Source organism: Bison bison, unplaced genomic scaffold (genome assembly GCF_000754665.1).
Source record: "Bison bison bison isolate TAMUID 2011002044 unplaced genomic scaffold, Bison_UMD1.0 scf7180017864518, whole genome shotgun sequence".
In the NCBI taxonomy this organism is placed as follows: domain Eukaryota; kingdom Metazoa; phylum Chordata; class Mammalia; order Artiodactyla; family Bovidae; genus Bison; species Bison bison.
Window position 1 is genome coordinate 7964430 of NW_011495071.1, and position 27478 is coordinate 7991907.

At 46.7% G+C, this 27478-nt stretch overlaps 3 protein-coding genes across 7 annotated transcripts; 2 read left to right on the forward strand and 1 right to left on the reverse strand.

Annotated features, from left to right (window-relative positions):
- The first annotated feature begins 383 nt into the window (after positions 1-383).
- Positions 384-4930, forward strand: TTC36 (tetratricopeptide repeat domain 36). The gene is made up of 3 exons (XM_010830428.1): positions 384-679; positions 1626-1814; positions 4599-4930. The coding sequence occupies exons 1-3, from the start codon at positions 565-567 to the stop codon at positions 4859-4861; spliced, it is 567 nt and encodes a 188-aa protein (XP_010828730.1). The 5' UTR covers positions 384-564; the 3' UTR covers positions 4862-4930.
- Positions 4910-15527, forward strand: TMEM25 (transmembrane protein 25). 4 transcript variants are annotated; one of them, XM_010830427.1, is made up of 9 exons: positions 4910-5149; positions 5697-5790; positions 6032-6343; positions 6773-7063; positions 7266-7397; positions 7698-7728; positions 7882-7982; positions 8122-8208; positions 8348-9587. In XM_010830427.1, the coding sequence occupies exons 1-9, from the start codon at positions 4967-4969 to the stop codon at positions 8419-8421; spliced, it is 1305 nt and encodes a 434-aa protein (XP_010828729.1). In that variant the 5' UTR covers positions 4910-4966; the 3' UTR covers positions 8422-9587. The 4 variants fall into 4 exon arrangements, with proteins under 4 accessions (XP_010828729.1, XP_010828726.1, XP_010828725.1 ...); XM_010830424.1 differs by lacking the exon at positions 8348-9587 and adding an exon at positions 15046-15527 and having other exon boundaries at positions 4910-5790; positions 6015-6343; XM_010830423.1 differs by having other exon boundaries at positions 4910-5790; positions 6015-6343.
- Positions 12022-26341, reverse strand: IFT46 (intraflagellar transport 46). Of its 2 annotated transcripts, XM_010830422.1 has the most exons (12): positions 26030-26335; positions 25007-25103; positions 24294-24373; positions 20999-21126; positions 19385-19459; positions 19135-19228; positions 18607-18735; positions 17410-17531; positions 16978-17044; positions 13572-13632; positions 13205-13290; positions 12022-12500 (listed from the first exon to the last, which is right to left on the reverse strand). In XM_010830422.1, exons 3-12 carry the CDS (start codon positions 24336-24338, stop codon positions 12405-12407), a joined length of 903 nt encoding a protein of 300 aa, XP_010828724.1. In that variant the 5' UTR covers positions 24339-24373; positions 25007-25103; positions 26030-26335; the 3' UTR covers positions 12022-12404. The 2 variants fall into 2 exon arrangements, with proteins under 2 accessions (XP_010828724.1, XP_010828723.1); XM_010830421.1 differs by lacking the exon at positions 12022-12500 and having other exon boundaries at positions 12637-13290; positions 26030-26341.
- Positions 26342-27478: the final 1137 nt, after the last annotated feature.

The window sequence follows — 27478 nt, forward strand, 5'->3', positions numbered from 1 at the left end:
GTCAGGCCTCACTCTATACTGCTTCTCTTAATCATATTTTCTTCTCTTATTTATCAGTGATGTATATTTGGGACCTAATTAACTCTGGATGTAAGGAAGGGGTCAAGAGAACAAAAGAATAGTTCCTTTACTTCCTACAAATACCCCATCTTCATCCACAGGCAGTCAGGCATTGGCTTCTAACAATTTCTTCCTAAATCTGTGAGTATAAAGAAAGTATTTCAGGGAGATGAACAGTACCCTTTCTCTTGGCTCCACTCCACCTTAAAGCTGAAATGGGATTTAGTTTTTCTGTTTCTCCCTCAGACTGGGGTGGGGGTAGAGAAGCAGTTAAGAAATATTTGTAAATATTTGGCCAAGCCAGGGTCACTGTCCCCAGGCTGAAGGGGGTTGAGTTTACACTCCAGCCGAAGACTGGACAACACTCCTCTTGGGGGCTGGTCCTCAAACAGACCTCTTCCCTCTGGATCAGGTAGAGGCTTAAAACTAGCAAGAGGCTCGGCCCTGAGCCCTTTTTCCTTTCCCTTATTGTGAGTCACCTTTTTGATCTGGGAGTTGAATACCATGGGGACTCCAAATGATCAGGCCGTCTTGCAGGCCATCTTCAACCCTGACTCCCCGTTTGGAGATATTGTTGGGTTGGACCTGGGAGAAGAAGCAGAGAAGGAAGTAGACGAAGGTGAGTATTTGACCTTGGAATCCAGCTTTCCACATTGGCTGGTCTGCTACCTTGCTGGGGTGGCAGAAGTAGGTGGTCTTACAAGGCTCCTTGTTCCCCGACACTTGGATGATGACTGCTGATCCTCAGTGCACTGATGGAAGCTTGGCAAGAGTCACTGTGCCCAGAGGAAAAAGCCAGGATTTGTACTTCAATCCTGCCCCAAGTTTAACTGTGGTGGCGGGGAGCAGGGCCATGTGAAATTCACACACCTTTGTCAGAACAGAGGGTATCACCCTCCATAGCATGGAAGACAGAAACAGGGCAGCGGGTAGCTCAGCTAACCAGTTTCAACTAAGCAAGCATTCAGTGTTACCTTTAAATGCCAAGCCCTGAGCTGATGCTTCCAGATTGAATGTGCTCACTGGCTTTTCCACTGGCCCCTAAGAGGGACTGTCACCGTCCCAAAGTTTTGATGCTCTTTGTTTCTAAAGGAGCAAAGCCTACGTCTTAATGAAACTTTAGGCTGAAAAGCTGAGGGAAACATTGGAAATGGTTTTCATGACCCTGCATCCTGGAGGCCTTCCTGTTGGAAGCAATGCAGTAGAACAAACTAGGGACAGACTAAGGAGTCGGAAAGACCTTGGTTCCAGTCCAATCTGTGCAACTTCTGGGGGGTGTGACCTTCAACCAGTGATTTAGCTACAGGCTAGAGAGTTTGGTTTTCATTCTCTTGGCACTGGGGAGCCAACCAAGGCCACTCTCCAGGCCTCTTTGGAACTAAGCAGTGCCAGGGCTCTGCCTCAGTGACCTCTGCTCCCCCTGCCCCAAACACTGCACCTGATTGTAGTGACCTACACCCTGCCTGGTCAGCCCTGGCTCATGTCCCAGGTTCCCAAAGCGCACGGGGACTGTTGCTTCCTGCTGCCAACCACACAGCTGTCTCCTGGCTCCCTCCCTGGCACAGGTGAAGTTTTTCCGCGAGCACAGCTGGAACAGTCCAAGGCCCTGGAGCTGCAGGCGGTGATCGCAGCTGAGGCTGGCGACCTCAGCACAGCCCTGGAGAGGTTTGGCCAAGCCATCAACCTATTGCCTGAGAGGGCCTCAGCCTACAATAACCGAGCCCAGGCCCGGCGTCTCCAAGGAGATGTGGCAGGTGAGGGAGGGTCCCTGGAGTCTGTGCAGGGGGTCTAGGAGGACACAGACCAGAGATGGTGTGGCCGTGGGGCTTGGACATGGAGTGTGGGAAGTCACCGAGCTCCTCTGGAACCTACGTTCCTCCTCACAAGAGATACATTATGGGCCCTGCTAATCTCTTGGGGATATTGTGAGTCAGAGAGACTACAGTCTGTTTATGTGCAATATTTAATGAGAGCCTATATTGTAGCAGTGGTCTAGGTGCTGAGGACTCATAGCAATTACTATGTGCCAGGCATTAAGCACCTGTATGTATTTTCTTAACGGTAACTTTATTCTCCTACTTTCTAAATCTGTTAACCAACATCGTGCTGTACAAGATGCATCTTGTCTTTCCTCTAATCACGGATTCAGAGATTGCGTTTTTTGGGTTGTGGTTTGTTTTTTTTTTTTTTTGGTTTGCACTGGGTCTTTGCTGTGGCACATGGAAGGGGCTTTTCTATTAGTAGTTTGGTGCACAGGCTTAGTTGCCCCATGGCATGTGAGATCTTAGTTCCCTGACCAGGGATCAAACCCAGCCTCTGCATTGGAAGGGGACTGAACCGCTTGGGAAGTCCTGTTTTAAAAATAATAATAATAAAGGTTTTTAAAATTTATTTCTTTTTTGGCCATACCCTGTGGCGTATGGGATCTTAGTTCCCTGACCAGAGATCAAACTCATTCCCCCTGCAGTGGAAGTGCAGAGTCTTAACAACTGGACCACCAGGGAAGTCCCCTGACTGAGCACTTTACATTTTAGTTGTCATTTGTTTAGCCCTCATGACAACACTAAAAAGGCTCATGCTCTTGTTGTCTCCATTTGGCAGATGATACACTGAATCTTGGAAGTTAAGTAAAATAGCTTGCTAGTAATATAGCTGAGAAGTGGCAAAGCTGGGATTTGGTTCAGGTGGCAGAGCTTAATCCCCATGTGATACTGCTTTTCGTGAGGCTCAGCCTAGAGGGCAGGACACACACAAATCTAATACCCACATAACAAGCTGAGATGGTTCAGCTTGGGGTCCGCTTCTGAGGGGTGAGTTTTGAAGACGAGTAGGAGTTAGCTGGTTGGAGGGCAGCAAGTGGGAGAAGGCATGGCCTGTAGAAGTCCAGAAGTCACGGACAGGAACAGGGAGCTTCAGATCTGTACTCTGGCTGGAAAGGGAGGGTTGGAAGGATGGAGTCTCTTCAGAGCCTGGAGAGGTAAACAGAGGCCAAGAGAGTAAGGAACTAGTAATATGAGACTGAGATCGGACTCTGTCTTGAAAACACCAGGAATTACTGAAAAGTAAACCACAGAAGCGTAGTAGGGAACTACCAGGGAACTCGTGGTAGTGGAGGTGTTCCTGGGGCCAGGAATGCCAGGCTGGGGAGGTTGGACTCCATTCTGAGAATATCCAAGGGCCCCTTCCCAGGCTTGTCTGCCACCAGTTTGGCAGAGCAGGGCCATAAAGCCTGCTGAGGAAAGCCTATAGACCAGAACCCCAGAGAGCATCCAAGGGGTTTCTGCCTGGAGGCCTTCAATTCCTCCAGATCAGCTCCTCTGAGGGAAATCAACAAATGCTGTGATTCAAGAGCTTCTCAACCAGTTAGGGTAGGGAGCAGAGCCCCTGCTGCGTTCTAACGGGGACCAAAATCTAGTGGACCAGGGAGATCGACCTTGGTGTAGGATGCTGCTGGCACTCCCCTAGTGCCCTGCCCTGACAGGCTCTATAGACTAGAAGACAGGAGTGAATGGAAGCAGAGCCCAGAACAAATGCAGCTCGGGGGACCTACAGTGGGTACCAACTGGCTGCCTGAGGCTGAGTTCAGAGCTCTGATGCCTAAGAAGCCAAGTATTTATGAGGGTGACAAAAGTGCTGCAGGCCAGCTCTGGCTCCAAGACCTCCTTCAAAGAAAACTAGATACAAGATAAGGAAAACCATGGAAATAAAGAATAAGGAGAGGCAGGCGGTAGAGAACACAGGTGAGAGGAGCTATTTTAAGGCATATAGTGGCAAAGAGGAGAGAAAAGTCTTGAAAAGTTAGAGAAGAATGTCTCTGGTGATCCAGTTGCTAAGACTACGTGCTCCCAATGCACAGGACCCAGGTTCAATCCCTGGTGAGAGAATTAGATCCCACGTGCTACAACTAAGACCGGGCACAGCCAAATAAATACATAAAAATACATATTAAAAGGGAAAAAAACGTTAGCAAGGGACTTCCCTGGTGGTCCAGACACTGCACTTCCACTGAAGGCGCACGGGTTCAATCTCTGGTCAGGGAATTAGGATCTCAAATGCCGCCTGGTGCAACCAAAAGGAAAACAACAACAACAACAACAACAACAAAAAAACAGACTTTATTGTGTAAGAAATGGTTGTCGGTTAATACTAATGCTTTTGGACCCTGGGATTCAGAGTCAGTCACCTGGCACAGGGTAGAATTTTAATAATGTATGTGTGGAAGAAACCACCTGCTTTGTGCCGGGCAACAGGAGCAGATTCGTAATACAGTGACCACCCCTGTTTTGATGTATCAGATGGTGGAAAATAACACGGACAAGGTGAGACCTGGACTTCAGTCCCAACTCTGCCACTAACTGTGCAGTCTAGGCTGAGTTTTGCCCACTCTTTCAGTCTTATCTCTGTGTAACGGGAATAACAATCCCGATCTCGAGGGTCGTGTGTGGGCCCAATGTAAATGGCTGAGCCCCGGAGCCTGCACTCAGGGCCGGATCTTGCTGGCCGCGGCCCTGACCCCTGCCCATCCGTCCGTCCCGCAGGCGCCCTGGAGGACCTGGAGCGCGCGCTGGCGCTGAGCGGCGGCCGGGGTCGCACCGCCCGCCAGGGCTTTGTGCAGCGCGGGCTCGTGGCGCGGCTGCAGGGCCGGGACGACGACGCCCGCAGAGACTTCGAGCGGGCGGCGCGGCTGGGCAGCCCGTTTGCGCGCCGCCAGCTGGTGCTGCTCAACCCGTACGCGGCTCTGTGCAACCGCATGCTGGCCGACGTGATGGGGCAGTTGTGCCGGCCCCGCGACGAGCGCTGAGCGGGAGGGCAAGGAGTTGGGAGATGCGCCAGCAACCAATAAAACCAATAAAACTGTCGCCCAACCCCAGCCTGTGTCCGCGTCCGCTCGCCATCCCTCTCAGGGATGGGCGCTCAAGGGTCCCCTGCGCGCGAGGCGGCCCCGGATCAGCAGCCCTGGAAGAAGGGCCCGTCGGGCCGAGATCGGGCATCGATTGGCCCTGCCTGGCGCAGCCCCGGCCCCTGCGGCGGACTGCGGTGCTCCGCAGGCCTGAGCAGTCGCTCCGGCTGCGCTCGGGGAGTGAGCCAGGTGAGCCGCCCAGAAAGGCTGGGCGGAGGCGGGAGCGGGGATGCTTTTCTATCCCTGCGTCCTGGATCACCTTTTCTTCGGCCCAAATCCGGAGGATGGGAAGAGGGGTGTAGATGGGAGAGGGAAGCGGGCAGGAGAAAACCGGGGTTGGGAGAAAGACGGTCCCTTTTGGAAAGAGGCGCGTATACCCGAGTGTCTGCATGTGTGTGTGTGCGTGTGCGTGCGTGTGTGTGGTGTATTTTGGCCTGGTGCGGGCTGCACGGTTGCTGGTTGTTTCTGTGTACCTGCGAGCATGTGCCTGTTTGTTCCTTGGAGTCAGAGCTCAATTCTGCGCCCGCAGGGTGTACAGGTATGTGCCAGCCTGGGTTTGGACCTTGGGGCTTGATGATCATTGCGTCTTTGCCTTCACCACTGTGGGTCATTCTACATTTGCGTTTCCGTGCATGGTTCATTTTTGTTTCTGAGAGTAAATTCCTGGAGGAGTTACTAAAGCTTGCCTGCTCTCACCTGGATACTAACATTGAGGCCCGCCCCCTTCTCTCGGCAGCCTGGGGCCCAGGCCTGGGCCACCATGGCACTGCCTGCATGGCCAGCTACCCTCCCGCACACACTTCTGCTCCTGCCGGCCCTTCTGAGCTCAGGTACACCCCTGTTCATCCCTTGGCATGTGTTTATGGGGTCAAGTCCCTGTCTCTCCCCTCCTTGCCTGCATCTTCAGTTTGGGTCCCACTTTAGGCACCAGAACTGGGCTCTCCTCATCCACCTACCAAGCTCCAGCCAGTCCCTGGTGAGAGAACCCAGGTCCCTCTGGAACTGGACCTCACCCGGGTCACAACAGCACTAACCCTCCACCAGCTCTCCCCAGACTCCACTATGTTCTAGGCTGGGGGGAGCTGGCGCCACAAATTGATGGTCAGACCTGGGCAGAGCGGGCACTTCGAGAGAATGAACGCCATGCCTTCACCTGCCGGGTGGCAGGGGGACTTGGCACCCCTCGATTGGCCTGGTACCTGGATGGACAGCTGCAGGAGGCCAGCACCTCAAGACTGCTGAGTGTGGGCAGGGAGGCCTTCTCTGGCGGCACCAGCACTTTCACTGTCACTGCCCAGCGGGCCCAGCATGAACTCAACTGCTCCCTGCAGGACCCAGGCAGTGGCCAGTCAGCCAATGCGTCCGTCATCCTCAATGTGCAATGTGAGTGCCCCTTGGGTGGACAGAGAAGAGTTCTCTGCACAGGGACCCCTAACAGCCACCAGGCAGGCAGTTTGCTAGGATGTTTTAACACTTAAGCACTTTGCAAATATTAACTCACTTTATTCTCACAACAATCCTATGAGTTAGTTACTATTGTCCCCATTTTATAAATCAGAAAACTGAGGCACAGAGAAGTTAAGCAATCTGCCTGGGTCATAGAGCTGGTAAGTAGCAGAGTCAGGATTCTGGACATTTGGTTCTAGTGTTTATGCCCTTATGAAATGCTACCTCTGGCAGACCCAGCCATCCTTTTTCCTGGTGCCCCCTAAGGAGAGGTCCAGGCCCCTGGCTCCCTTCTGGGTTTGGGAAGAAAGGGCAAGGCAAGCAAGGGGCTGTGGTGGGAACATAGTGGTCTCTGCTTTGCACCAGTTAAGCCGGAGATTGCTCAGGTTGGGGCAAAGTACCAGGAAGCTCAGGGCCCGGGCCTTCTGGTCATCCTCTTTGCCCTCGTGCGTGCCAACCCGCCTGCCAACGTGACCTGGATCGACCAGGATGGGCCAGTGACTGTCAACACCTCGGACTTCCTGGTGCTGGATGCCCAGAACTACCCCTGGCTCACCAACCACACCGTGCAGCTGCAGCTCCGCAGCCTGCCACACAACCTCTCAGTGGTGGCCACAAACGACGTGGGTGTCACCAGTTCCTCGCTTCCAGCCCCAGGTGAGCACTGCCAGCCACGGGCCCAGCAGAGCCTCGGGTGGGTGTAGGGTCATGGTACAGAAATGGGAAGACTTGTCTTTTGGGTAAGTTCTCATGAAAGCTGTCCCCAGCCACCTTGGGCAAAGAGGACAGAGTAGGGACCTGTGGTGTCTTCAAGTCAGGGGTCATGCCCACTTGGAACTAACCAGAGGACCACCTGCAGGGCTCCTGGCCACCCGGGTGGAAGTGCCACTGCTGGGCATCGTTGTGGCTGGAGGGCTTGCCCTAGGCACCCTGGTGGGGTTCAGCACTTTGGTGGCCTGCCTGGTCTGCAGGAAAGAGAAGAAGACCAAAGGTAAGGCCAAAGCAAGGCAGGTACAGAGGATGCTGGGAGCATGGAGATGAGGTCAGGGGTGGTGGGGAGGGCACGGGCAGGACTGGAGCTGGGCAGGTCTCTAAGAAGTGGTAGGACAGGTCTTCCTGGGTGTGGCTATGGTTTAGACACATACGTCCCAGGGAGCGTGCTGGGCACTGAGAACCCAGTCTGGTCATCTGAGAGGCCCCTTGCCTGAGGGACCTGGGCCTGAGAGGGCAGGAGGCAGAGCCCAGAGCGGGTGGGCGCACTGAGACAGTGCTGTGGTTTCTCTCTCCTCAGGCCCCTCCCGGCGCCCATCCCTGATCTCTAGGTAACTCTCCTGGGGCTGCGTGGAGGGGCCACATGGAGAGGCGGCATGGGGACAGGCGGGATCCTGGGCTTTCTGGTGGCTCTGGAATGGCCTCCAAGCAGGAATGTGTGCCCACTGGTGCCAGGGCCCATCCGGGCCTTTGTCCTCCTGTAGTGACTCCAACAACCTGAAAGTCAGCAATGTGCGCCTGCCACGCGAGAACATGTCCCTCCCGTCCAACCTTCAGCTCAATGACCTCGCTCCAGGCTGCAGAGGTACACCCAGCAAGCTGTTTGCCCCAGCTTTATCTTCAGAGGTGCTTCTGAGAAAAAAAGAGACGCTGGACCGTAGGAGGCCTAGGCCCCATCGGGCACATGCCTCATCCCAGGCACCACCCCCTCTGCCACCCCACAGGGAAACCAGCGGACCGGCAGACGGCTCAGGACAACAGCCGGCCAGACCTTCTGGACCCGGAGCCTGGTGGCCTCCTCACCAGCCGAGGTAGGGAAAGCGGCCGCTGCCCTGCTCCCTTGCCCTCCCATGTGTGCCAAAGGCCCATAAGTCCCCAAGAGCAGAGAGTGGTCTCCCATCTTCCAAGAAATGAGGGTGACTGAGTCTCCTGGGATCTCTGACCCCACAGGTTTCATCCGCCTTCCAATGCTGGGCTACATTTACCGGGTGTCCAGTGTGAGCAGTGATGAAATCTGGCTCTGAGATGTGGCCAAGACAGAGGGTACCTTCTTGGCCCCTGGGCATCTTCCTGGTCCTCGTCCAAGGCATCCTCTGCCTGGCCATGTTGCCAATGGGAAGAGGCCATGCCTCTGCCACTCTTGCTTGCCTGGGGGCATGGGTGTTCTTGGCCAGGCTGCTGGCTGGACCTGGACCTGTTCTGACTCCAGTTGGGGGCCTGCATGACTGCCTGGGCCCAGGTGTGCCTGGAGGTCAGCCAGCATCTAAGTGTGGCATGGCCCTGCCGGCTTGGGCCAGCTCTGCCCCGCACCAGTGCTCCTCAGCACCATGTATAGCAGGCATGGGGCATGCCTGGTTGGGGGGCGGGGGGCCCTGCACGTCCTGGATTTCCTTCACATGCTATGCAGCTTTGTTCCCTCAGGGAAAATTTAGGACCCTGCTAGCTCTACAGAACCAACCTGCCCTTTCCACACGAACCCACCCCTGATCCAGGGGTGCTGGCGAAGCACAGACCAGTCCTTTTTGCTGCATCTCTCTGCCCCTCTGTGCCCACCCCCTCTTGGGTATCATAGGTTATACGCTGGATGTTCTTCACTGGGCATTAGACTTCCCCACTGGCCTGGGCCCTAGTGGTGTCAGAGCCTGGTTTTAGCACAAGTCAGGAGACGATAGGGAGTTGAGAAGTCTGGTGCCTCCAGTACTGCATGTAGCCATGCGTTGTTTTCTTACAGGGGTAGCACTTTAAGCACATCTCCTGGGAAGGGAGTGACTGGGCCCCTGGGCCCTGCCTGTGGCTTTCCCAAGTTTGGCCTTTTTATGATTCACTGTGAGTGCCCTGAGCCCTTGGGGTTGACGGGTTTCTGCTCAAAATATCTCCCCCTTCCATGGGAGCCTAGCCCTGACCTCCCCATCAGCAGGAAACTGTTCTTGTCCCATCCTCCATTCTTTAGGGGATGGTCACAGTAGCACATAATTTGACAGTGCTGGAAACCTTAGGGAGACATGGGAAAGGAGGGGAGATCATGTATCCCAGAACAACCTAAGTTCACTGTTGAAAAGCAACAGATTGCAAATCAATAGCATGCAAAGTATATTTGTCCCTTGTTGATACCTTTATAATTTTTCTTGATACTGCCAAGGACAGTGCTGAGCACACAGTAGGTTCAATAAACTTGACTGAGTGAATGTTACATGTCTGTTTCATTCCTTCAAAAAAAATTTTTTTTTTAATTCTCCATTTATCTCTGCTCTAATCTTTATTTCCTTCCTTCCACTAGCTTTGAGTTTAGTTTGTTGTAATTCCTCGGGTTGTAAAGCCAGACTGAGTACTTAAATTTACTGCTTTATTTGGCTGTGCCTGGTCTTACGGAGGAGCCTGGTAGTCTGCAGTCCATGGGGTCTCTAAGAGTCTGGCACGACTGAGCGACTTCACTTTCACTTTTCACTTTCATGCATTGGAGAAGGAAATGGCAACCCACTCCAGTGTTCTTGCCTGGAGAATCCCAGGGACGGGGGAGCCTGGTGGGCTGCCGTCTCTCGGGTCGCACAGAGTCAGACATGACTGAAGCGACATAGCAGCAGCAGCAGCAGCAGCAGCCGCCACTGGACCACAAGGGAAGTCCCTTGAGTACTTTTTTAATGTAAGCATTTATAACTATGAATTGCCTCTGAGCACTGCTTTTGCTGTAGCATGTAAGTTTTGGAATGTTGTGTTTTTGTTCTCACTTATCTCTAAGTATTTTCCAATTTCCCTTGATTTCTTTGCCCCATTGGGTGAGCATCGTTTAACTTCTGCAGAATTTTTCAGTTTTCCTTGTTATTGATTTCTAACTGCTCTTCATGGTGGTCTGAGAAAGCACTTTGTGTGCTGTCTACCTTTTACAACCTGTTGAGAATTTGTGCCCTAACACATGTTCCATCCTGGAACATGTCCCACGTGCACTTAGGTGCATTCTCTGCTGTTGGCTAGACTTCTGTTTATGTCTATTAGAACTAGTTGGTTTATTGTGCAGTTCAGGCTATTTCCTTACTTATCTTCAGTCTGGGTGTTCTATCCCTTATTGAGAGTGTCTTGCTATTATTGTAAAACTCTTTCTCCCTTCAGTTGTCAACTTCACCTCATATATTCTTAGAGTCTGTTATTAGGTGTGTAAATGTTTATAATTGTATCTTCTTGCTGTATTGTATGTTCCTACTTTATTTCATGGATGTGGTATTTCCTCATCTCTCTTTGACAGTGGTTCTCAAATTTGTCTGCATATTGAAATAATCTGAGGCGCTTAAAAAAGGCTGTGATTTTATTAGTCTGGTGTATTGTCTGGGAGAGGAAACTTATCTTTAGAAGATCTCCAGTTGATTCTAATATGCAACCAAATTTAAGAACTACTTCTCTATGAATATAATAATTAAAAAAATTTAGTTTCTCTGATTTTCTTTGCTATATTTTGGCCTTTTTCTGGGTTTCTTCAAATGCCTAGAGACTGTACATTCCTGTTTAAGAATGAGCGCTGCAAGCATGCCTCTGTGTATACACACAGACACATATATACACACAAGGGGAGGCACCCCAGCGCTGAACACAAGTTGATGGGTAGGTAGGGGGACCGAGACATTTGCTTAGATTACCCCATCAATATCTTTAGGTCTTTTCTCTTAGGCTGCTTGGGACTCTTCCAATATCCTGCTTTGGAGGGATAAGCCTGGAAGAGGGCTGAGAGCGTCACCACTCATTCCTCTATTTTATCCTCTTATTTTAAACGAGGCCCCTTATTCCTGTCCTCAGAGTTGCTTAATATTCTCATGGCCATTATCCACCCAGCTGCTCAAGCCCAAAAACTTGCAAGTCGTCCTTGATTTCTTCTCTTCCATGCCCCACATCCACTCTATCACCAAGTTCTGTTGGTTCCACCTCTGCTGGTTATCTCTCTGTTTTCTTACCCCACACCCTCCCTTCTGTACTCTATGCTGACCAGTTTTCCAGATTCCCTTGCCAGCTGTTAATTTCTGCCAGTGGGAAGCACTTGGCAAAGCAGGAGAGGGTGGGAGAAAGGAGGGTGGCTGTGTCCTGGGAAGAGGGGCTGTGGGCCTGCTCGGCAGTCCTGACCCCAGTGGCAACTCTCATTTCCAACCCCCGCAGTGCATGCTAAACCCTTGTTCCTTCAGCACCCTCCATTCTCCCTTTTGTTTCTTCAGGCACTTTTGTAACCAGTTGCCCGTGTTTACCATCCTTTGTTAGGATTTGTCTTCCTGAGTAGAATTCAGCTGATATAACCTTCAGGAAACTTCCCCAGTCTGTCCACCTCTACCACTGCCACCCTACTCCAAGACCCCATCCTCTTTCACCTGGGTGGCTGCAGTAGCTAGGCTCCCTGAGACCACAGCTGGACAGTCTGGGGCCAGACAGGCAGGCAGCACTACTTGGTGGGAGACTCCCAGGAAAAATAGGTTCTGGGAGAAAAATGTTTGCCCTCTACTGCCAACCCTGAAGGATTGGGGTTTGAGTTTATTTCTGAAGGTGGATTTGCTTAAACTGCAAGTCACTGAATGCCTCTAGGCCGAGTTTCTCATCTCTGCCTACGGTCAGTCTGCCTTCTCTCTTCTGTGTTAAAGGACAGCAGGGTAACCTGAAAGATAAGAGCATTTTATTTGTAAAACCTTTGCCAATTGACTTTGAGCATGAAAGAAAATAATCCTATTGCTATCTCAAAAAGAACATCTTTTCAGCCTTCCTCCCATCCTGAGCATCCTGGGGCCCCAGGAATTCCAGTGCTTCTAGCTCAAATCCCCACAGTGGTGTCAATGCGTACTTCCCGTGTGAAGGAGCCCTGAAACAGGCACTAGCCGTTTGATGACCGCGAGCAGTGCTCTCTGGCAGAAACCGTAGTAGCACGTGCGCCATGCCCGAGTCAGTGTGAGGCAGGCAAGGCTGCCAGGAGGCTGACGCTGACCCCTCCTCAGCTGGGGCAGAGGAGCTGGCGCAGCCGTGAAGCAGCCACATGGGAGGTGTCTCAGCTGAAGGTTAACGTCTCGGCATCTCCAGCCTGGGAGTTGGAATTGGATGGAGGGGTGAATGCTGTCTTGCCTTCAGCTAGAGCTTTAAAATGCTGTGAGGAGAAAGGAGAGGGAATATGGAGGATTTGGGGATATGCTAGTTATGACACTTTATTAAGAACTAACCTCTGCATAGGGCTTCCCCGGTGACTCTAGTGGTAAAGAACCTGCCTGCCAATGCAGGAGATGTAAGAGACATGGGTTTGATCCCTGGGTCGGGAAGATCCCCTGGAAGAGGGCATAGCAACCCATCTAGTATTCTTGCCTGGAGAACCCCATAGCCAGAGGAGCCTTGTGGGCTACAGTCCATGGGGTCGCAAAGAGCTGGATACAACTAAAGCAACTTAGCACATACAACCTCTTTACAACTCTTTAAGCTCCATTCTTCTCCCAATTCTACTTCTAAAACAATTCCTTGGTATTGTCTTTGAAAAGTAGCTAGAAATGTGCCCTGCCTCCTTCAAACATGAACCCCCTTTTTCCTATGCTTCCTGCTTCCATTCATTAGGCCACTTAATTCTGTAAGACTGAGTGTCCACTGTAGATCCTCACCTACCCTAAGGCCCACATGGGTTCTATTTCCCCTTCCTTTACAAGCCCCATCCCTGCCTGCTTCACAGTTCCCTCCGTTACGGGGAGGGCAATGATAACTCCAGGCAGAGACCTCCTCCATTGTCACAGGCAGAATCACAGCAGGTTGAGGACACTGGCGGCAGCAGTCACTACAGCTGAAGTCAATCTCTAGTGCTGGTCTTACCTGTGAGTTCTTGAATTCCGAGTAGAGGGAAAAGAGCAGATGGAGGGACTGAATTCGACTCTTGTAGACAGGGATGTCTAGGATAGCTGAAATCGAGAACTCCCATGAGCAGAAACAAAAATCTGGGAATATGGGGCATTTCTGTTTAGGTGGCTAGTCCCTTCCCAGATGGAATGTGTTACTGTAACTCTAGGGGTTAAATACCCAGCAGGTAGTCACAAAAACCCAAACACCACCCTCAAGTGCTGCCAAACAGCATAACTGGCTTAAAGAAAAGGCTGTAATTCAGAGTAAAAAAGCCTTTTCAACAGCCCACAGTGAATTTATCCAAAGACGGGGCGGCCAAGAAAGGGACGGGAGGGCTTACCACAGATCATATCAATGTACTCTGCCAGGCTGCAATCAATCTCTGCTGTGGGCAGGCTCACCTAGGAGAGGCACAGGACAGACCCAAATCAAAGGCTGACATTTCAGCGGTCCTAGCATCATTCCCTTTATCTGAAGGAAAAGAGCTCCGAGCATAAGGGGTGTGATGGGCTGAATTGTGTCCTCCTCAAATTTATATGCTAAAGTCTTGACCCCAAGTGTGTCAGGTGGTGTATTTGGAGATACTGTCATAAAAGAGATGAGTTAAAATGAGGCCATTAGGATGAGCCCTAATCCAGAGCGACTGGAACCCTTATAAAAGGAAATCAGGACACAGACACACAGAGAGGAAGGCCACATGGAGACACAGGGAGGAGACGGCCAAGGGGAGAGGCTCTGGAAGAACTCAGCGCTGTGGACAGTTTGATGTCCAACTTCCAGTGGTGTGAAAAAATAAATTTCTTTTGCTTAAGCCACCCAGTCTGTGGTACTGTGTTACGGCAGCCTGAGCAATAATACAATTTTTTTTTTTTCCTGATCAGTAAAATGGAATTGGTTATACTCATTAACCACTGAAATAGCAGAAGATATAATAGGGCTAAAATATTTTATAAGTAAAATACACTGCCATGCAGTCTTCCTGTATTTGTGAAGAAGAAACTGGACCCAGGTTATGGGCAAGTATTTATAGTTACTTGGAGTTACAAGGCCTAATGGTTCTTGGACACCACAGGAACAGAAAAAGTGACATGATATCTCAGATGACAGGCTCCAGATCAAAACCAGTTCATACTGTACGTTTAAAAACCATTAGCATCTTAAAAACTTTTTGTTCTCTTTTTATAAAAATCAGGGTGTAATTTTATAAAAATCAGCTTCTGCAATTTCCTTTTTCCAACATATAATTGATACTTCTCTGTATCAGAGCAAAATAAGGCCAAATGATTCCTCAGGTGAGTATTTCACTGACTGGATGTACCACAATCTATCTATTCAGTTCCCTAGTCAGACATTTTTTCCTCAGCTACAGCTTTAAAATGCTGTGATAAAAGAGATTGTTTTCAAATTCTTTGCTTTTTTACAGTAATTTCTCAATAAACATATACCCCCCCAAAACTGTCTTCATTAGCTTACATTTTAGTAGAGAGAAACAAAAAACAAAATAAGGTATATAATATGTCAGAAGGTAAGTACTATGGAGAAAAAGCAGGTAAAGAGCTTGGGGAACATGGGGTAGCAGTTTTAAATACCATGACCAGGAAGGATCTGTTACCATCTTTGCTCAATTTTCTTGATATGTAAGAGCTCTTTGGGCTTCCCTGGTGGCTCCGCAGTAAAGAATCTGCCTGCGATGCAGAAGCCTCAGGAGACGCAGGTTCGATCTCTTAGCACACATGCAAAAGCTCTTTGCTTGGATAGTAATGTTGTCACATATATATGTAAGTAACTTCTTGATCCATCACTTGTTTTTTCAGCCATGCCATTCAGGAGCTTAGTTTCTGGGACAGGGATTGAACCTGGCCTTTGGGAGTGAAAGTGTGAAGCCCTAACCACTGGACAGCCAGGGAGTTCGCAGTCCATCATATTTTAAACTTTGTTTATGGTAACTATTAGAATTTTTTATTTGTATGAGTCTATAAACTGTCACATTTTCCACATGACTTTTAAGATTCTTATTACACAAAGAAATACTTCACCATCCCAACAGTAGTAAGTATTGGGTTGGCCAAAAGATTTGTTTGGGTTTTCCCATAACATCATACAGGAAAACCTGAACGAACCTTTTGGACAACTGAATATTTCTCCTATATAAAAAAAATGGTACTTGTAATAGCTTTATTTTTACTTCATTGTTTAACTCATTTGGAATTCACGTATGCATATGGTTGGGGCTTTCCTGGTGGCTCAGTGGTAAAGAATCTGCCTGCAATGCAGAGACCCAGGTTCAATCCCTGGGTCGGGAAGATCCCCTGGAGGAGAGCATGGCAAGCCACTCCAGTACTCTTGCCTGGAGAATCCCCACGGACAGAGGACCCTGGCGGGCTACAGTCCATGAGGTCTCACGGAGTCTGACACAACTAAAGCAACTAAGCAGCGGCAGCAGCATGCATATGGCTGAGGCATAGATCTATTTTTCTCAAGTGACTGGTCAGTAATCTCATCACAACCCATTCTACCTGTAATCATTTAACCATCTTTCTTGGGCATGCTTGATGGTCCAGTGGTTAAAATTCTGTTTCTACTGCAGGGGGTGTGGGTTTGATCCCTGGTGGGGGAACTAAGGTCTTCATGCTGTGAGGCATGGCCAAAAAAAAGAGTAAAATAACCATCTTTCTTATACAGCAAATTTCCACATTTATGTGGGTTTTTTCTGCGTTGTCTATGTGCTGCTGATCTAGCTCTATTCCTAACCAGAACATTATTATTTACTATAGCTCTATAATTTTCTACTGTCTGATAGGGCAAATCCTCCATCATTTTTTCCCTGAAATTTTAATTAGACTTGAAAGTTGACTCTCTCAGATAACCTTTGTTACAAACATTTCAATTTCTAAAAAACAATGCAGTTGAAATCCGAACTGCAAGGGCAGCCCACTGCATGGCACACTGGGGCAAGTGCTGGTGCCTCCCAGGAGTGTGGTTTGACTCCTCGTTCACTGCGACCTAGTGCTGCCCTCCACTCAAGGTGTATAATTTGCTTCGAAAAGGTCTTGACAGTTTATGAAATATATTCCTGGGCACTTTTTAAAAATTTAGGATCATTAGGAATGGGACATCAGCTACTCAAAACAGGACATATGCCTCTGTGGAAAGGGTAAGTCCACAGTGGTAATACTTTAGGTACATACATTCACCAAAAGTTACGTGTTCAAAGCAATAGTATAATAATATTACAGAGTAATTTATAACAGCTCAAATCTGTAAACTACTCAATGGCTATCACAGAATGGATAAATAAATTGTCCTATATTCAAACAATGGAATACCATAATTAGAATAAATGTATAACCACAATCTAAGAAACAATATGGATAAATCTCTACATTGATGAACAATACAGATAAGCAAATAAACAAGACACAAAGGAACATGATTAGATTTAGATAAAATACAAAACAGGCAAACCTAATCTGTGCTGTTAGAAGTCAGGATGGTAGTTAAGTTGGGAGATAGAAGCCTGAGGGGGCTTCCAGGATGCCAGCAGTGTTCTGGTTTTTTTGATCTGATGTGTTGGCTACACAAAGGCATTTGGTTGGTGAAAATTGATCAACACTTAACGTGTTTGTTTCCAATTTTATATTATACATAAATTTAAAAGTTAATGATAATAGTAATACAAGAAGAGAGAAACTATGGTCCCTAGAATGAATGCCACACTTTCTAAGCTCCTGCTACCTTCCACTCACCTTTCCCAAAAGTTCTTCAAACTCTGGAGACCACTCCTGCATCAGTGTGTCAATATCGGGCATAGGCCTAGAATTATAGCGGCAAGGGTGAACAGAAAACATGGGCTGGTATCAGCAATCTTTGCATCATGATATTCTAGGCTGAAGGGAGGTTCTCAGCCTGGGCACATTAGGATTTCAAGAGAACACAGACTGAGTGGGCCACACTTACCCAAGACCTAGGGTTTGGAGAAGCTGGCTAAGTAAAAATACCAGGTAAACCATAATCTTTATGTCTGCAATCTTAGCCAGTAGCGGCCAGGATCCATAGGTCCTGACGTTGATATATTTCAAATATGTCCCAATCTTGGCACCTCCTCCTCAGAAGCAATGACTTCCTAGGTGGTGAAGATTACCATGGGTTACTATGGTGAAGAATGTGCTATTTCTTACCTGGTATAGTGCACAGTTGCAGGGGGTTTGGAACGGTGTAACTCAGAGATGCTCTCAATCCATGTGTCAATGGCTTTGGGATTCTTTTCTGCATCTTCCAGGCTCTTTACTTTCATATGTTGCTAGAAAAACAACAGGAAAGCCAGACTGACGGCAATGAAGTAGCTCCCTTGTCTTCACAGAGAAGCTCATCATATGCTGCTATTTCATATTCGAGGTAACTGATGAAAAGGGAAGCTTGCCAGTAGCCAAATGAAGATTATAGAAAACCCTGTTAAAGTCTTCTGGAGCCAGGGGAAAGGGGCAAGTCAACAGGATAGGAATGATCACAATGAGAGACCATTTAAACCTAGTAGGATGGCTAGAATAAAAAAGACAATACCAAGTGTTGGTGAGGATGTGGAGAAATTGGAACTCTCATTCATTGCTGATGGGACTATAAATTGATTCAACCACTTTGGAAAAGAGTTTAGCAGTTCCTCAAAATATTAAATAGTTTCCATATGGACCAGTAACCCTACTTTTACCTATACCCAAGACAAATAACAATATATGTCCATGCAAAAACATGTACCTGTTCCTAGAAGCATAATAGAAGTGGGATTAACAGGCAAATGCATAGATACAGTGTGATATATCCATACAGTGGAGCATTATTCAGCCATAAAAAAGGGAATGCGTAGTGACCAGGGTTTAGGAGCAGGGGGAATGAGGAGAGGAGTGACTACTAATGGGTATAGGGTTTCTTTCTGTTTGTTTTTGTTTCTGTGTTTTGGCTGCACTGAGTAGCTTATAGAATTGTAGTTCTCTGATCAGGGATTGAACCGGGCCCACAGCAGTGCTGAGCCCTAACCACCTAGTGGGGTAATTCCCCACTAGGGAATTACCAAGGGGTTTCTTTTTGGAATATGAAAATGTTCTTAAATAATGGTGATGGTTGCATTAGCTCCGTGAAAATACTAAAAATCACTGAACTAAAATAAATAAATAAAAATAAAAATCACTGAACTATACAATTTTAAAAGGTGAATTTCACAATAATTACATTATGTTTTAATACAACTGTTATCTAAAAAATAGGGCTGGCTGAAATCATAGCCATCCCTTTTACAGGGAGTAAGTCGACTGTTCAAATATTAGCGAGGCTTCTACTCTCAGCCCCCTTGAGCTGGGGCCTGTGCTAGGCCAGTAGCTTACTGTGATGTTGTGTTGTTTGGAATTCTCTGTTAACCACAGTGAGAGCACTGTAGGGTCTGACTGCTTTGTTGAAGGCTCATCCAATACCAATAGGCCAAGGTTGTCAGGCTTTCCATCAGGACGTGGAACCTGGAAAGGAGAAAGGTAAGAACATGAAAAGGCACACTTGTTTTCAAGAAGCTAAGGAAGAACTTTTCTGGTCATTACTATTACTAGTATTAAAAAGCATGCCTATATATCATGCTGTACCAAAATACTATCTAGAAAAAAAATACATGACCTTAAATATAAAGCTGAAGTTATGGATAATTAGGAGGCAAATATATGACAAATTTTTAACACATAATGAGATAATTATTTACCTATTAGCAATGAGTATAATTTCGAGTTGAGAGCAAGTTAAGAATTCCAGTGAAATGAAGAATATATACTAAGGTAGTTATTGTTAGTCAAGGAAATTAGTTTAACTGTTAGAGTAATAGAGGGGTTAGAAGAAACACCTAAGGAGTCATTTTAGGATGTTCTGACCTTTAAGAATGCATCAATATCCCCAACCGCTGGGATGAAATCAGGAATGAAAGGCTTCAGTTTGTGGTCCAGGTCAATCAACTGTGGTGTATACCTAGGAGATATTGCCATGAGAAGGTGGAGACCGTCAGTGAAACTTATTTTATTATTCAGAATGAAAAAAACCTAAGGGGAATGGTCATGTTTCAGATAAGAGGAAGGCAAGGGCAAGGCAGGGCTAGGGGTTGTGGTGGGAGGTCCTAGTACTCACCTGCTGATGTACTGGAAGAGCTCCTTAACCTCAGCAGAAACTGGCAAATGCTCATAGTCTGCAGGATCGTACGCCCTGGGGAAAGGAAACCACGGCTCAAGGTGGCCAGAGAAGAGTGGGGGTTGCTGAGTCCTGGTTCAGCACAGAGCATGTGACTCTAAACCTAGTTTCTGCTCCACCCACATCTGCCTCTTCTGAGTGGCTTGCAAGGCAACTTTAAAACTGATTATAATCAGCTCTCAGTTATCTCTGACAATGAAGAAAAACAGGTACAGAAAATCCAAAACATAATCTTGAAAAATTTTAGAGTGTAGCAGAAATTGTTTTCCTTTTTTCTTTTTAAATGAAGGGGATAAAGAGAAAAGATAGAATGAGATCTTAATTTCTGACATGAAAATGGTTTGTCTCAAGAAAAAGGAGTTTTTACAAAGATGTTTTTCAGTGTTATTTGTAAAAGTAAAAAATTGGAAACAAATAAAATGTCTAACGCTTGAGAGATAGGTCAAGCTGGACACTGCAGTTATTGAAAGGTACTTGCATTAATACATGAAATGTATACAGTTAAAAGAAATAGTAGAGTGCATATTAATGACTATAATTAAGTAAAATGTAATGAATTGATAGGGCTTCCCAGATGGCTCAATGGGAAAGAATCCACCTGCCAATGCAGGAGATGCAGGTTCGATCCCTGGGTTGAGAAGATCCCCTAGGGAAGGAAATGGCAACCCACCCCAGTGTTCTTTCCTGGAAAATCCTATGGACAGAGGAGCCTGGAGTCCGTGGGGTCACAAAAGGGTTGGACGTGAATGAGTGACTAAACAACCATGAATTGACAAAGTATATAAGTGACTTGGAAAGTGATTTAAGGTTCTTCTGGGGAGAGTTGCTTAAGAAAAAAACTAAATAGATTACTTAAAGTTTACCTTTCCCCAGATTATAATTTATGGAAGCAGGATCATGAGGTAAACTGCAAAGCATGAAAAGTCAGGCTGCTATTAAACACTTGCCTAATTTACTTAGTGTCTACCTGCATGTGAATAATTAAAATGTAACTATTTTTATTTTTATTAAACTACTTCATTGAATAAGTGGTGCATGCACATGATAGGAAATAAAAGGTACAAAATGTATACAGTGGAAAGTTATGCTCCCCTCCCAAGAGTAATCAGTATTATGAGTTCCTAGTGTTGCCTAGAGACAGCTTATGTAGTATCTGTTTGATACACATGCTAGCACAACACAAAGACTTCTATACCTTTTTAAAATGTAACAATGTCCCTTGAAGATTGTTCTTTACCACCACATAATTATCTTCTCTTCCCTAAAATGTGAACTCCCTGGAGTCAGAGACCATCAGATAAATTGACTCAGCAAATCCTCATGAAATCCCTGAGCCCACAGATGTTTCAAACAGTGCAAGTGACATCATAGTGACATCACAGGACTCAGGCAGTGGAGCCAGAGAAGAAGGAACACTCATTATGTTGGGTTTCTGAGCATCTGATAACCCTAGAGAAGATCAAAAGAGCTGCTAGAAGTTCACTTCTCACTGACATCCTCCTGTCCAGTGTTTGGAAGGAAGAGTTTCCTCCTTTGCGAGGGTGCTCTCCTTACCCTTCCAAAGGGGCCCCATGCTCTTCATCATCATCATCAGAATCAGTTTCAGATGAGTCATCATCGTCGTCATCATCATCGTTCTCACTAAAGCCCCGCTGAGGCGTCAGCTGTGAGGTCTTCTTCTCCTGAGACAAAGCAGGGTAGGCATAGAAAGCTCCCGGTTAGGAGAAATTGGGGAGAAGGAAATTGCAACCCACTCCAGTATTCTTGCCCGGAAAATCCCATTGACAGAGGAGCCTGGTGGGCTACAGTCCACAGGGTCACAAGAGGCAGACACGACTTGCTGACTAAACCACCACCACCAGCAGTGTACTTTTGCCCAGTTCTCACCTAGCGCTGTAACAAGAACCCTCCCACTTGGCACCAATTCACTGGAAAGAGAAGGAAGCCCTCCCCAGAAGGGCCCCAAGAACCTTCTTCGCTCCTTCTTAGCTACTGAGTCCCCACTTTCTATAACCATAGTCATCTGTGTGTGGCTTGGGTATACTTTATTCAGTACATCTCTCTTTTACCTCTCACTTAGGAGATCCTGAGAACTCTGCATAAACTTTATCCAGTCAGCTTCAGCTCTAAAACTGAGGGACTTCTGAAGAAGAACGCACTTCTTCTGAAGAAGAACTCTAAATAGTTATTTTGGGAGGAAATAGGGGGAAGATGAAGTGGGGAAGACACATTTTAGGGGATCTTAATACTCACAAAGATCACAGGGAGGAAACCTAGTATTTAATTTGCAAGACTGCCCAGGGGAAGCTGCTTATAACCAAGGAAGAAAAATTGTACTCAACCCTGTGCCTGGATTCTGTCCAGCAGTTCCAGAGACTGTGCATTTTCCTTTGCATTCAATGGGTATCTGACCTACTCATGGTCTCCCTTCCTTCCCCAACAAGTTAAATAAAATAACTGTACCTTATATCTCAAGATAGTCATGTATGGATGTGAGAGTTGGACTACAAAGAAAGCTGCTTTCTTTAAAGAATTGATGCTTTTGAACTGTGGTGTTGGAGAAGACTCTTGAGAGTCCCTTGGACTGCAAGGAGATCAAATCAGTCAGTCCTAAAGGAAATCATCCTGAATATTCATTGGAAGGACTGATGCTGAAGCTGAAACTCCAATACGTTGGCCACCTGATGTGAAGATCTGACTCACTGGAAAAGACCCTGATGCGGGGAAAGACTGAAGGCAGGAGAAGGGGATGACAGAGGATGAGATGGTTGTGTGGCATCACTGACTCGATGGACATGAGTTTGAGCAAGCTTTGGGAGTTTGTGATGGACAGGGAAGCCTGGTGTGCTGCAGTCCATGAGAAGGGGTCTGGTGGTGCTTGGGCTTGCCAGGGCAGTTGGGATGGGGGTCCCTGTCTTTGCCTCTAGGGCCTGGAGCCTGTGGTATGCCTTCACTTAGGATCTGAAAGGTGGCCAACTGGCCCCCTTTAAAAATGGGTTTTCAAGCTCAGTTTCCATATGGCTTATACTGAGGTTAAGAGATATTTGGTTCTAGTTTTAAAAATTATTTAACAATTCTTTTAAAGTGGCTTCTGACATATAAAACTGTGACATATTATAGGACATCTTAAAAAAAAAAAAACAACTTTTGGTTACATTTTCCTCTAAGCATAACACAGATTTATTATACATCAACAAAAATGTATTTTTATTTTATTTTATTTTTAAACTTTACATAATTGTATTAGTTTTGCCAAATATCAAAATGAATCCGCCACAGGTATACATGTGGACAAAAATGTATTTTAACTAATATGTAACATATGGTATAGATGACAGTTGCAGAAATTGTCTTACTGGTATACAGTTGGTAAGGATCTCCCATAGTGTTCTTTACTAATTCAAAATCTGCCCAAATTATTCTTGGGTCACATGGGAAGCAGTCTGGCAAGGGAAGATTTTTAAGAATATTGTCAGCTTAAAGATTATTCAAAAGTGGATCCTTTTTACTGATTCTGGGTGTATATTAAATTGGAAAGATAAATGAGCCTTTAATATTGACTATATCATGTGAAGATGAAAAATTCAGGATGAATACACAAAATTAGGAGGTCAATTTAGGAAAATTGTTCACTTTTGTCTGCTTCTTCAAAGTAGTGCTTTGCAAAATCTCTGACCTAAGGCAGAAGACTTTATATACCAGACAAAAGGCCAAAAAATTACTTTGTAGGTGAGATGTCAAACAGCACATAGTCACAAAGCAGAGCTATTTCAAAACATTACATTTTAGACTTCCTACGAAATCCATCTCTCTCACTGTAGCTTTCTGCATTACTTCGAATATTCTCCTTCACTTGAGTCCTCAAAACTCCTATTCTTGGAGGATAATTAAAGCATAGGCATTGGACAATGTGCTAAGGCTAACCACAAGGGCTATTAGGCAGTGCACATGTGCAAATTTAAGGCCCCGTCCATCTAGAGCGGAGAAGGCAATGGCAACCCACTCCAGTATTCTTGCCTGGCAAATCCCATGGACGGAGGAGCCTGGTGGGCTGCAGTCCATGGGGTCGCTAGGAGTTGGACACGACTGAGCGACTTCCCTTTCACTTTTCACTTTCATGCATTGGAGAAGGCAATGGCAACCCACTCCAGTGTTCTTGCCTGGAGAATCCCAGGGATGGGGGAGCCTGGTGGGCTGCTGTCTCTGGGGTCGCACATAGTCGGACATGACTGAAGCGACTTAGCAGTAGTAGCAGCCATCTAGAGCTGTAGGCATTTTCTCATCTCTCTTTCAGAAATGGTGATTCTCTTGGTTCATAAAATAACAATAAGTGACATCTGGGCCTTAAGACTTCAAAATTAAAGTCTCTCTTTCACAAAATACTGGCAGTATCACAAGTGTTGACAATGAACAAAGGCCAGGACCAGTCATTTCAAACTTGCTTTATCATAAGAATTATTTGCAGTGCTTGCTCAAATATATTTACATTTTCAGGTTTTTATCTTCAAGAATCCAATTAGGTAGTGCTGGGTGGGGACCGGTCTTTTTTTTTTTTTTTTTTCCGTAAGTACCCCAGTTGATTAAAATGACCAGAAAAGTTTCAGAAACCCCGGACTGTGTTATATGAAATTTCTTGCCAAAAAGTCAGCTATAACAATAATCTTTATTCCTGAAGGAGAATCACAGTCTTAAGGCTCTTGGCCGTTGACTGTTCTCCATGAACTTAAAGACACCTAACCAGTAGTGGTGAGTATTCAAGAAATGTTTGCTACTGAACTCGTGTCACTTTAAATTAGCTACAAAATACACAAAGCAGCAATTTCACAAGAAGTTGTGGATTATACTGCACCTTGTTATTTTCATCTTCATACTCATCACTGCTGTTATCAGCCATAGTCTTGTTAGAAAGATGCGAGGAACAAGGAACTCCTTAGAAGAAAAGTTTTCCCATTAGGTTTTTGTTAAAATGATTTTTAAAGACAGATATTTTTCATTTATAATATTTTATGCTCTAACCATTTTATGGAACAGGATTGATAAGAATAGCTAACTGAAAGATAGGAAACTGAATTCTAGCATGGCTCTGTCAATTCAAGATACACTTACTAAGTATTATTATGCTTAAGGCATTGGGTTAGACATTATATTAATACTAACTGATTATCTGCCATTACACAAATAGCATAAAATCTGCCCTTAGTTTATTGTTGAAATAAAGTCAGTAACGAGTGAAGCAAAAGGAGTGCTGGATTTATAGTCAGAAGACTCAGTTTAAAGGACAACTCTATCACGTGGACAAAACGATTCAACCTCTCTGGGTGTCAGTAGTCCCACCTCTCAATGGGGTCAGTAATATTTGTCACTCAGGATTGTTGCAAGGATCAATCAAAAAAACTTTATGTGGAAGGATAGGACGTAGTTCCTGGTATACAATAGTCACCAATATGAATCTGAATCAGGTTTTTACTTTACAAATTTTGGTTTATTTTTAATAACCAGTGATTTACAATTGCAAAACAAAAAACAACCATTTCTCTTCTTTCCTCTTAATGCCTCTCTTACCTTTGTGTTTCGTGGTTGGAGTATAAATACTTGCAACCTCTTCAGAGTCGTTAATCTCTAGACGCTCATCATACGTCTGGTTTTCAACAATCTTGGTCTAAGCAAAAGGAAGTATGACTACATAGCTTCTATCACGGGACATTAAGCAGTCTTTGGAGAGGTGGATTCCAAACCAGCAATGGTTCCTCTTCCTTACCCAAGACATCAGTTTTACCTGAAACGTTTACCCCCCAGGTGGCTTAGACGATAAAGAATCTGCCCGCCAATGCAGGAGACACAGGTTCGATCCCTGGGTCAGGAAGCTCCCCTAGAGGAAGGCACGGCAACCCACTCCAGTATTCTTGCCTGGAGAATCCCATGGACAGAAAAGCCAGGCGGGCTACAGTCCATGGGGTCGCAAAGAGTCGGACACGAGTGAGCGACTAACACTTCCACTTCACCCCCCACTCAAAGTTTCCTTCAGGCTTCTTGGCCCCAGGTCACACAGTTAAGTCATTTTGCTGCAGCTCTTATTTAGGGACTGCTGGCAGGCTGCCTGGGGAACCAGGGAATCGAGGAGAGAAACGACAGCCAGTGTCTGCAGCAGGTACCCAAAGCTGCTAAGATACGCGCGCGAGGGCAATACAGCATCCCTCTGTAGATAATGGCTCTCTCCTCGGGTTCGGTCAGTGTCCCAGTGCTGCCTCTCAGGGGAGGCTGTGGAGGTTCTAGAAAAAGTTCTGTCTCTCGGGTTACCTGGCGGGGTGGGGGAGGGGCGTTCCGCAAAGCGAGGGTAAACTCGGCTCTTGGTCCCATCCAATAATCCTGAAAGCCATCACCCTTATCCCCACCATCCCACCCTCGTCTTGTAGGTCGGATCCCACTTAAGTTTGTCGGGGGGTAAATGAAACAAAGATTGGCGACGGCGTGAAGGAAGAGGGGAGAGAATATTTGTCAAGAAGACGGGAAAAGGTTTAAGAGGTTGGGAAGAGGGAACGGGAGTCCTTCCTATTCCTCTTGGGAGGGAGAAAGAGTACGAATTACCTGTAGCCCCTCTGAATCCGTCTCGTCTATATGGAAAGAACCCCAGCCTAGGACTGGGGTTTCACTCCAATCTGAGGCCTGGCCACTTCTACTTAGAAGACAGCCACGGCTTCTACACGGATCAACTAGCCTGTTATCAGTTGCTAAGGAAAAAAAAAAAAGGAAAAATCGCGAGACTTTCCTCCACTCTCGTGAGATCCTCTCCACTCCAGCGCGTTACGTCTCTTCCAGCGAAGGCTCAAAGGAATCAGATCCAGAGGGGCTCGGATCCTGTTTGGCTAGTTTCAAGAAATACGTCTGTGGCGGCATCTAGCGTCGGGGAGCGGCAAAGCTGACGGCTGAATTTCGGTTCGTCTAGAGAGAAGGCAATGGCATCCCACTCCAGTACTCTTGCCTGGAAAATCCCATGGACGGGGGAGCCTGGTAGGCTGCAGTCCATGGGGTCGCGAAGAGTCGGACACGACTGAGCGACTTCACTTTCACTTTTCACTTTCATGCATTGGAGAAGGAAATGGCAACCCACTCCAGTGTTCTTGCCTGGAGAATCCCAGGGACAGGGGAGCCTGCTGGGCTGCCGACTATGGGGTCGCACAGAGTCGGACACGACTGAAACGACTTAGCAGCAGAGTTAGCCTTCCCATACGGAAATAAGGTGTGTATTTTCTTCCCAGATCAAGGATCACTGGGCTGCAATTCCTGCTAAATCAGTCCAGACAGACTTTAGGCAAACTCGGAAGTTTGCTTAAATTCCCACACTTTGTACGACCTTTTATAGCCTTTATATTACATTATTGGAGAAGGAAATGGCAACCCACTCAAGTGTTCTTGCCTGGAGAATCCCAGGGACGGGGGAGCCTGGTGGGCTGCCGTCTATGGGGTAGCACAGAGTCAGACCCCACTGAAGTGACTTAGCAGCAGCATTACATTATAGTCCTTTCTTACCCTCCATTGTTTCCCATTGCATTGGATATACTTACAGTACTAACAAATTATTATTTATCTGAGATTAAAATTTAACTAATTCTATTGCATTTTTATCTCAAGAAGACTGGACTTCATTAGGGCAGGGTCTGTGTCCAATTATTTTTTAAGCTTTTCATAGCATCAGTGCATTGCTTAGATTCAGTTTAGTCAGTTCAGTAGCTCAGCGGTGTCCGACTCTTGGCCACCCCATGAACCGCAGCAAGCCAGGCCTCCCTGTCCATCACCAACTCCTGGAGTTTACCTAAACCCATGTCCATTGAGTCGGTGATGCCATCCAACCATCTCATCCTCTGTCGTCCCCTTTTCCTCCTGCCCTTAATCTTTCCCAGCATCAGGGTCTTTTTCAGTGAGTCAGCTCTTCGCATCAGGTGGCCAAAGTATTGGAGTTTCAGCTTTAGCATCAGTCCTTCCAATGAACACCCAGGACTGATCTCCTTTAGGATGGACTGGTTGGATCTCCTTTCA